Here is a 10,787-nt window from a genome sequence, read left to right as displayed (position 1 = left end):
ATGGCTACTCAGGTTGCTCTCACAAAGATTCCAACAAAAGGAGGGAGAACTTAATCCAGTTTCAAAGTCCTGGGGGAAAAAACTGTTGCCTCAGCTTTAAAATCAAATTGTTTTTGAGGTCTAAAAGGGGACAATTCAATGGGGGGAGGGGGAGATCAGGTAAGAGGAGGAGAAAATGAAGGCCAATTTTAAAATTAAATCTAAAAATCCAGCTGAAACATATAGACTTCAATTCACTAATAATTATAGGAATTTTCATTAACTAGCTCTCAGTAATGATGAGAAGCCCCAAAAGTAATTAATACATTTTGACTCAGTGACATTAATAGGATGTGTGTGTGTGCCTCGGTGTGTGTGTTGTATGCTTCAGTCAAAAACAAGAACAAAAAAACTGCCTAAGCAAAACCAATGTAGCCAAGATTAGGAGGAAAGCAGAAAACTTAGGAAGTGGGGATTTACAACAAGTTTCTCTGAAAAGGCCTCATTTCCCAAATACATAGAGAACTGAATCAAATTTACAAGAATATAAGTCATTCTCTAGTTGGTAAATGGGCAAAGAACATAAATACTCAGTTTTCAGATGAAGAAATCAATGCTATCTATAATCATGAGAAAAAAGTACTCTAAATCACTATTGACTAGAGATGCAAAATAAAACAACTCTGAGGTACCACCTCATGCCTATGAGATTGGCCAACATGACAGAAAAGGAAAACGAGAAATGTTGGTGGAGGTGTGGGAAAATTGGGCCACTAACGCATTGTTGGTGGAGTGTGAACTGATCCACTAAGTCTGAAGAACAGTTGTGGAAATATGCCCAAAGGTCTATAAAATTATGCATGCCCTTTATTCCAACGTCACTAATAGGGCTATATTCCAAAGAGGGTTGTTTTTTTTTTTGAAAATTTTATTTAGTCAATTTAGAACATTATTTCTTAGTTACAAGAATCATATTCTTTCCGTCCCTTCCCTCCCCCTCCCCCTTCCCGTAGCTGACAGGCAATTCCACTGGGTTTTACACGTGTCCTTGATCAGAATCTATTTCCATGTTGTTGAAGTTTGTACTAGGGTGAGCATTCAGAGTCTACATCCCCAATCCTATTCCCTCGACCCATGTGATCAAGCAGTTTTTCTTCTGTTTCTGCTCCCATAGTTTTCCTCTGAATGTGGATAATGTTCTTTCTCATAGATGCCTCCAAGTTGTTCAGGATCACTGCATTGCCACTAATGGAGGAGTCCATTTTATTGTATTGTGCCACATTGTATCGGTCTCTGTATACAATGTTCTTCTGGTTCTGCTCCTTTCACTCTGCATCACTTCCTGGAGGTCGTTCCAGTTCACATGGAATCCCTCCAGTTCATCATTCCTTTTATCACAATAGGATTCCATCACCAACATATGCCACAGTTTGTTCAGCCATTCCCCAATTGAAGGGCATCCCCTCATTTTCCAATTTTTGGCCACCACAAAGAGCGCAGCTATGAATGTTCTTGTATAAGTCTTTTTCCTTATTATCTCCCAAAGAAGTTTTTTTAAAGGAAAAGGACACTTTTACACACAAATATTGATAGCAGCTCTTTTTGTGATGGCAAAGAATTGGAAACTGATGGGATGTCCATCAATTGGGGAATGGCTGAACAAACTGTGGCTTATTATCGCCGTGGAATACTGTTGTGGTATAAAAAATGAAGGTTTCAGAGAAAGCTGGGGAGACATATGAACTGATGCAGAGGGAAGTAAGCAGAACCAGAATATTTCTTTCATACTATGACAATATTGTAAAGTTAAATAAATTTGAAAGGCTCCAGAATTCTCAACACAGACCCATCTCATTTCCAGAGGAGTCATGATGAAACACGCTTCCTTCTTGGGAGTTGTCAGGGTGGGGAATGGGTGGTGAACTGAACAGTTCCCTCCTAGCCCAGTTGACCCATGGTACAAGGGTTATTGTTGTCATCTTTCAGAGACAGACACTGAGGCTCCAGGGATAACCAGGATTTTTCATCAATAAGAACTATATTGTGCTCAATTCTTTAAATTCTGGCTTGGGAAGTTTAACTCTGAAATAGAAAAGTTCAGAGCCTGTCCAAAGGCACCCAGCTAAGAAGGGGGAAAACTTAGGTCAAGGCTCCCTTCCTCTCATTCCACTGTTCCCTCCCTTAGGGTCCCAAGAGGCAACCCTTTCCTAAGGAGCCACTGGATAGTAGACATGGTGGGAAGATGCCCATGGGAGTGGAATATCTGGAACTGGCCTTGATCCTTGCCCTGGGGTATCACCTCATATACAAGTGCCTGCCTCTTCATGGGCCTTGGTTTTCTTCCCAAGGGGAAGGAGGTGATCGGACCCATTGATGTCTATGGTTCTTTCCAAATCTTGTCTCCTGTGGATCTAGTAAGAAAATTGGCCCAGCCTTCAGGCGTAGGAAATCACAGTCCAGAGATGGGAATCAGCACCCCCAACTCTACCAAAAGTTAAATAGTGTCCAGAAGAGCACACTGTGGGCCTCAGAAGAGCTGCAGCATGGAGAAGTTGGCTCCAAGGAGAGACCATTAAGGGTGGAATACCATGAGCCAAGCCAATGAGAGCAGTCCTCCAGTCTGGCTGAAACTTGGGGTCTGGGTAAGGAAGTAATGAGGACTAATGGGACTCAGACAAGCTATTGCCAGGTGGGGTGGATGGCCTTTAATGCTAGGATCAGCAGCTAAAAGTCTCCTTGCAAAGTCATGAGAAGCCATGGGAAGATCTGAGCAGGGGGGAGAGACACAACTAGAGGAATCATGGGGAAGGGACCTAGAGGAGCATGTGAATGATGGATTAGGTGAGGGGAAGGGCATATAGGCTGAAGACTGGTCATAACTGAGAGAGATTCCAATTAGACAGGAGGAAGAGGCAGGGCCTGGAGAGTCCCAACAATCCTGGAATACCCTGATGCCCTGAGCTCTCCCTCTTTTCCCTCCAGCCCCCAGGGTCCACTGGAGGCCCATAGGTCTTAATGAGGCTTTGGGGACTGGGCCTCTAACAAGGCTCAAGGGGGCTCATTAGTGATTCCAACTTTGCCCAAAGATCTAGGGAATTGAGACTTGAAGGTCCCTCCTTCCTTCCTGCCTGCCTGCTCCCCTCTTGAGTCCCTCAAGTCCCAAAGCCCATAGACTCCCCCAGGCCCTGGGGAAGCACAGGGGACAATGAGCTGGATTGGAGTGGAGGCGGAAAGGAAGGGTCATTATTATAGATGCTCAGATTGGGGCTGATGTGCCCTAGCCGTTGAGGGCAGGGCCTGAGGGACACAGGCTAGAGGTGGCCAAGGCTGAAGGTAGGGGAAGAGGAGAGAGGTAAGGATGGAAGGGCAGCCCTGACGGGGAACAGGCAGAGACCCCAGCTCGTCTTGGGATAGGAGCTCCTGCTCTCCCCCAGTTGCCCTGTGTCTATGCCTGCTGGGTCTCCAGGTGTCTTCCCTCTGTCCCTGTACATCACCCTTTTATCTCCCTCCCTCTGCCCCCCTCATTGTCTTTGTCTTTCCCTGATTCTAGTGTCTCTCTGTGTCTCCCAGTGACATCCTGCTCCTTGTCTCCTTTTCTCTCAGGTTTTCCTTCTTCTGTCTCGGTCTTTCTCCAGCTCTTGCTGTCTCTTCCTGCCTCTGCCTCTCTTCTCTCTGTGCCTTTCCTTCATAGCTTTTGTCATAGGCCATGTTGGCACTAGTCAGAGCAGGAATAGCCACCCTTGATGCCAACTCCATGGTTTGGGCAGTTTCTCGGCTCATCTCCTTGCCTGGGGACCTTTAAACCAAGCCCAGCTAGTCCCCAGGCCGACTTCAGCCAGGGAAGGGGCTCAGCCCTGCCCCCCCTGCAGTCTCTGACCTTCTGTGCACCATAACCTAAGAGGGGGAGGGGGAAGCTGATGCCCCCTTTCAGGATTAATATTCCAGCGAGGGATCCTGGATGGAGGTTCCTTTGGCACATCCTCGGGCGTGCAGAGGAGCGAGTCAAGCCTTCAGAGAGATCCTGAGGGGCAGAAGGCACATGACGAGGAGGCGCCCGCTTTCTGAGAGCCATTGGGGGCTGCCCCTGTTCTGAGTGCTCCTGGGAAATCCCAACGGTCAATCCACATCAAGGATGAGGGATGGGTGGGGAGGTCAGCGGTGCTGGGTGCTGGGTGCTGGGCTCTCTCCTTTCGCTTGGTCTTACTTCCCCTGGAAGGCTCCTCTCCAAAGCCTGTTTCCTTTGAATCCAAAGAGCACTTATGGAGCCCCAACTGTATGGAAAGCTTTTGCTACCTACCAGCAGGAGTGCTGTGACTCCTGCCGACTTCCTTGGCTCACACAGTCTGTCAGAGTTGGAAGGGCCCCAAGGAAGGGTCTGGAGCGATCCAGGGAGCATGCCTGGAGCCCTCCAGGAGGAAGAGGCCTGGGGGCCAGCCCCCTGGCCTGAGGAGCTTTGCTCCATTTCCCTAGCCAGCCCCTGGGAGAACTAGTCTAATCCAAGAGCAAGCCTTGCGATGCCTCCCGGTGACCAGGAAGCCCTCCATCTTTCCTCCTCTGGACCAACACGGCTGCTCCTGATTTAGTGGGGAAAGGGCGGAGGCCCCCCGACGAGGAGATGGCCCAGAGGATCCTGGGGGGTCCAGTCCAGCTCGGAGCCACAAAGGGGCAGGCAGGCAGCCTTCGCCTCTGCCAGTGAGGGGTCGTCCTTCCCATGAACCTCTTTGGTGCTTCTGCCCATTGGGCCCAGTTTGCCCGAGGGCCACGAAGTCCCCGCCGAGGTGGCCTGGGGGGCCGGGAAGCAGCTCCTCCCCGCTTAGTTATAGGGGCCGAGATGGCATCTGCATCCAAGCACGGGATGAGTCGGCCCTGAGCCGCCTGGTCCGTGTCCAGCCGCGGGGCACGAAAAAAGGCTGGGCTGGAGGGCTGAGGACTCACTGCGCATGCTCAGACTGAACGTCTTGTGCCAGGCACTGGACTCGGCCAAGGGCTCCCAGCCTAGTGCAGGAGCCAGCCTAGCAGGCAGGGTGGAGCGCCAGGGAGCCCGGGTGGGGGAAGAGTCAGGAGGCCAGGCCGTGGGTCGGGTCAGGGAGCGCCGGGAGGGCTCTGGGTCTGCTCCTGGGGCGATGGGGAGCCACCAGAGTTTACTGGGGATGGGGGTGCTGTGACTGGGGCTGCACTGGTGGCTGGGAGGGGGAGGGCCTGAAGGCAGCCCCTGCACTAGTCCAGACTGTGGAGACAGTCAGAGATGGGGGCACAAGAAGGTCTGGGTGCGAGAGAGAGTGAGGAATCCAGGACGACTCCTAGGCTGGAAGGATGGGGGGAAGCATTTAGCCTTACAATACTATCACACACGATCCTCACAACAACTCCCCGTATGATCCTTCTTAGAGTGGAGGAAACGGAGGCAAACAGGTTAAGTGACTTGGCCAGGGTCACACAGCCGGATCGGAAGACCAAGCTTCTTGCTCGAGGGGGGGCCGGGAGGCTGGCGTCGCTGGATCACAGAGTTCCCGGCGGCCAGTAAGGTAGGCGCGGCCAGGTGGGGGCGGGGAGGAGCCTGGGGAACCGAGGGGGAGGGGGACCCCGGCCGGCTCCAGCCCGCGTCCCTCCGTCCCTCCCCAGCGTCTGCCATGAGCCTGCGGCCCGAGGCCAACGGGACGGCGGCGGCGCGGCGGGACTTCGTGCTGCTGGGCTTCTCGGGCTGGCCGCGGGGGCTGCGCGCGGGGCTCTTCGCGCTCGGCCTGCCGCTCTATGCCGCCACGCTGGCCGGGAACCTGCTGATCGTGGGGCTGGCGGCGGCCGAGCGCGCGCTGCGCACGCCCATGTACTTCTTCCTGGGCGCGCTGTCGGCCGTCGAGGTGGCCTACACGCTGGTGCTGACGCCGCGCGCGCTCGTCGGCTTCCTGCTGCCCCCCGGCGGGCAGCCGCTGCCCCCCGCCGCGTGCGCCGCGCAGATGGGCCTCTTCGTGGCGCTGGGCGGCACCGAGTGCCTGCTGCTGGCCGCCATGGCGCTGGACCGCTACCTGGCCATCTGCCGCCCGCTGCGCTACCCGCAGCTCGTCACGCCGGGCCTGTGCTGGCGGCTGCTGGCGGGCTGCGGCGCGGGCGGCGCCGGCCTGGCGCTGGGGCTCACGGCCGCCATCTTCCGGCTGCCCTTCTGCCGCGGCCGCCGCGTCAACCACGTGTTCTGCGACCTGCCGGCGCTGCTGGCGCTGGCGTGCGGGGACAAGGCGCTGCAGGAGCGCGCGCTGCTGGCCGCCTGCCTGCTGCTGCTCGTGCTGCCGCTCGCGCTCATCCTGCTGTCGTACGCGCGCGTGCTCGCCACCATCCTGCGCGCCGCCGCCGGGGAGGGCCGCCGCAAGGCGCTGGCCACCGTGACGTCGCACCTCACCGTGGCCGTCCTGCACTACGGCAGCGCCACGGCCATGTACGCGCGGCCGCTCGAGGGCCGCTCGCTGGAGCACGACAAGCTCGTCTCGCTGGTCTACATCTACCTGACGCCGCTCCTCTACCCGGCCATCTACACGCTGCGCAACCACGACATGCAGAGCGCCCTGCGCCGCGCCCTGGACCGCGCCCTGCGCCAACGCCACTAGGCGGCTCCGGGGGCGGGGTGGGGCGGAGGCGGGGCGGCCAGAGCAGGGAAGGTGGATGTGAAGGGCACCAACTCGCCCATGAAATGGAAGCAGAGCCGGGTGGCCTCGGGAGCTCCTGGGGGGCGGGGTGGGCGGCCAGAGCGGGGAAGGTGGACGTGAAGGGCACCAACTCGCCCATGAAATGGAAGCAGAGCCGGGTGGCCTCGGGAGCTCCGGGGAGCGGGGCGGCCAGAGCAGGGAAGGTGGATGTGAAGGGCACCAACTTGTCCATGAAATGGAAGCAGAGCCGGGTGGCCTCGGGAGCTGGGGGAGGGGGGGCGGCCAGAGCAGGGAGCTCGTCCATGAAATGGAAGCAGAGCCGGGTGGCCTCGGGAGCTGGGGGAGGGGGGGCGGCCAGAGCAGGGAGCTCGTCCATGAAATGGAAGCAGAGCTGGGTGGCCTTGGGAGCTCCAGGGGCAGCTGGGGGACGTCCCTTCGCCCCATCGCCTAGCCTCTGCCTTAGAACCAGTATGCAAGAGTGATTCCAAGACAACAGACGCCCAGAGTAAGAGGAGGGGCCACAGGGCACCATCTTCATCTCTGACAAACAAGTCAAAGGCAGTCGGGGAGACGTAGCAGGAGCGGCTGCAGAGAAGTGCCATTTCTCCATTTCTAGGGCACTGAGCCCGCCCCCCCCCCCACTGGCAAATGGGCCAGGCGAGCTCCCCATCCTCCGACCCAAATGCTCCAACTACTGTTGACCCCCAGAGATGCTGCCTCCCACTTCCTGGGAATGACCATCCCAGAGAGGCCACCTGACCAAACTTCCAGGGAAGTGACCGACTATTGGGAGGAACAATCTGGAACCCCGGACACCTCCCCCCCAAGGGCCATAAAACCCTGCAATCCTCTTAGGAGGTCTGGACCCCAAAGAGGCCTTAGAGAATGGCTGACCGAGGTGTGGTATGCCGAGTGCCTCTGTGCTGGAAGGACTCCAGAAAGCTCTAGGAAGCTGGAGCCACGGAGAGGGAGAGGAAGTGGAAATCACGGGGCCCAGCCACTGCAGTTTTGTCAGGAGGGAGTCACGGTGGCCCAGGGCAATTTCAGGGGAGGCCGATGAAAAACAAAATGCCCTCCACCTCTGGAGAGAACTCCTGGATTGTCTCTTGCTGTTTTGGCTATGATGAATATGGAAATGGGCTTTGCTGAGTTCACAGTAGAATTGATATGACTTTGTTGTCTGACTTCAAGTGGGTGGGGAAGATGTGGGAGGGAGACAATTCGGAGCTCAAACTGTTAAGAAGAAGTACTAAACGTTTTACAAAGGGGAAACAAATGAAGTGGGAAATGCTAGGGGAAGTGTGCTCTGCTGCTCCACTTCCTCTCCGCCCTGGGATCTGCCTTTGGCAGGAGTCCTCGGGCAATGGGCTGGCTGGCCTGGTGGATTCCGCCATATCTCTGTCCGGAATCCGGGAGCCGCGAAGGTGTGTTTCTTAAAAATCTGTTTAGAACTATTCGCAGATCTTGGGCTTTCTTTGTAATCCAGTGTCCAAGGGTTTTGTGCGTTGGACAGCACGACTGTGACCAATGGTCGCTCCACAGGCGTCCCCAGACGCCACCAGAACGGTCCAAGGACAAAACGGGCGACGAGTCCCTGGTTTAAAGCCCAGGATGGGTTTCCTGCTCTTCTGGTAAAGGACAAAAGCCCAGCTTCTGTGAAGAGGTCAGAGGGTTAGGACTCCCAGAGGGGAAAGCGGGTTTCTCAGTCTTTGCTAGAACTCAGAAAAGATCCTTTGACTCAGGAATCCCAAAGCAAACTCCCGCCTTCAGGCTTCAACTTGATGCTGAGCTGAGTAAGCCGGATCTTGAGCAGAGACCCCTCCCTGGCCTATGTCGGGAAATCTAGACAACTCATTGCATCACTGTTAAACATTTCAGTTAATATTGTATTGAAATGTTAATATTAAGGGAGGATTGTGAGAAGGCAGCAAAAAGTGGGTGTGCGATGACCTCACTCTCCAAATTCCCCCAAATATAAAAACGAGTGCCTTGGAATCAACTTGGGAGGGGGCAGCTGGGTAGCCCAGTGGGTGGAGAGCCAGGCCTACAGACAGGAGGTTCTGGGTTCAAATCTGACCACAGACACTTCCCAGCTAGGTGACCCTGGGCAAGTCACTTAACCCCCATTGCCTAGCCCTGACCGCTCTTCTGCCTTGGAGCCAATTGACTCCAAGACGGAAGGTAAGGGTTCAAAAAAAAGAATCAACTTGGGAGCAGCAGACATCATTAGGAATCGGGGTGAAACAGTGTGCACCAGAACAACCTGGGAGGTGGATCTCTGACCTCCAGGGTGGCGCTTTTGTTTGACCGAAGCACAAATAACTCCTGACAAATACTGAAAAATCAACAAACAAGCCCTGGGGGCAGCAGCTTCAATCCCCAGGTTTCCACACATGCACCCAGGGTGCCAAGGTTGGGCAGGTGGCCGGGAGAAAACGTTAGGGAGTTGGGGTTGCTGAGCAGATCCGATCCCATCCCATCCCCAGCTGTGCCTTGGGGAGAGGAGGAGCAGGTGTCCTGAGGTGAGGGCGCTGCTGGCTGGGGCTACTTCCAGCAGAGACCCCGGTTGCAGGTTCAGGACACAAGCAAGCTAATGCTTGTAAGCACCGGAGAACCACAAGGAATAGTCCTGCTATTATTGGTCATTAGTAGTAGTAGTAACGCTAATATTCCTGCTGGGGACCCCTGGCTGAGACTCAGGGGAGGGGAGGAGCCCCTGATGGCACTCCCAGACTGGAGTGAGCTGAGGGAGCAGGGATGGCACCTGGCCCTGGATTACAGAAACTGGAAGAATCAATACAGCGACCCCCGGGAGTCCTCTGTTATTTATGTGGGGGCGATAGCCTGCGATGGAGAGAGATGGGAGGAGATGGGAGAATAACAATGACCCAAAGGCAACAGGTTCAAGCACATGGCGGAGGAAGCAAGAGGAACAGGAGAACAGGTGGGGAGCACCAACCCCTCAATACTCCTAGACAAGAGAGTCTGCTTTGGGGGCGACAGCATCACTAGGAAAGGGGGATATGCAGCATTCCAAGCATATTCACATCTAAGCAATATAATTGATGTATGGATATTGTGTCTTCAGACACAAGGTTGGAACTCTGACATTTGTGGGTGGACTCTTGACCTAGCCATGCAAACTCATTAACATTTGGTGCATTGACATTTGGTGAGGACTCCAATTCCTTGGTAAAAGGGCGGGTTGAGGTCAACACACCCAAAAGGTGTCATCATTACCTTCCCATCCAATCTGAATTATCTATGCTTTCTTATCTGGTCATTGATCCTGGCTATCCCCAAGAAAGCCTGGCGTAAAGGCGTGATTCCCTCTCTTGTTCCAGCAATCTTAAAGCTTCACTACTGTCTCTTTACTAAGGCCTCTCTGGGCCACCTGTCTTACTTCCACCTGTCTGCAAGCTTCTCATATTTTCCTTTAATTCTTTGACCAAGGAAAATACCATAGGGGATCCCGCCTACCCTATCTATTACTTTGACTTGTCTCTGTCTGTCATTCTTCACCCATATTCTCAGACTCCTTGCTCCTTCTTCTCAGGTCCCAACTGTGACAAGGAAATCACTTTAAAAGACTGATATATATTGATTTAAGGTCGCCAAGGAATTCAGCTATGTAATTCCTAAATGAAAACTCAAGTCAGCTGTCAACCTTTTATGGAGTTTTAATTACAAACAGGAGGAAGAAAGGAATTAGAGATAGAGAAATAGAGGTAGAGAGAAAGGGGAGAGAAGGGAATAGGGCTTAAATACCCCTTCTGTTTAGGCTGGGCCAAAAGGCCCAAGCCCTTAGATAGTTGGGGCAAAGAAAAAAGATCAGTCCCTATTACTCACATGACCAAAATGGAGAAACAGTCTCAGAGCCCCCACCTTCAGCTTCCTTCAGAGCAAGCTTCTCAGAGCACCACTGCAACCACTCCGACAAACTCCTAAAACCACCAACCCTGAGTCTTCAGACCCCTTCTCTCTTTAAGGAAACCATCCAAGTTGCCTCCCCTCAGTTCTCCCATCTACCAATCACTGTCCATCAATTTCCCTGTGCCAATGGAGGCTCTAGCTTAACCCAGGACCACCCAGAGGTCTCTGGCTTTGCACATGTCTATTGAAGGTCATATTTTCAAATAATTAAATCTTTGATCTTTTGCTACAGCCCTTCCT

General features: G+C 53.9%; 1 protein-coding gene across 1 annotated transcript; it reads left to right on the top strand.

Moving 5' to 3' along the window:
- The first annotated feature begins 5,609 nt into the window (after positions 1 to 5,609).
- On the top strand, positions 5,610 to 6,575 carry LOC100017969 (olfactory receptor 10AC1-like). Its single transcript, XM_001371326.4, has one exon. It carries the CDS (start codon positions 5,610 to 5,612, stop codon positions 6,573 to 6,575), a length of 966 nt encoding a protein of 321 aa, XP_001371363.2.
- The last annotated feature ends 4,212 nt before the right edge of the window (positions 6,576 to 10,787 follow it).

The sequence above is a fragment of the Monodelphis domestica genome, chromosome 4 (genome assembly GCF_027887165.1).
Source record: "Monodelphis domestica isolate mMonDom1 chromosome 4, mMonDom1.pri, whole genome shotgun sequence".
Taxonomy (NCBI): Eukaryota; Metazoa; Chordata; class Mammalia; order Didelphimorphia; family Didelphidae; genus Monodelphis; species Monodelphis domestica.
Note: the sequence above shows the minus strand (reverse complement) of the source record. Positions and strands in the feature narration are given on the sequence as shown.

Bases quoted from the DNA above. Each gene is read 5' to 3' on its own strand.
- LOC100017969 (XM_001371326.4), top strand. From the start codon at position 5,610: ATGAGCCTGCGGCCCGAGGCCAACGGGACGGCGGCGGCGCGGCGGGAC.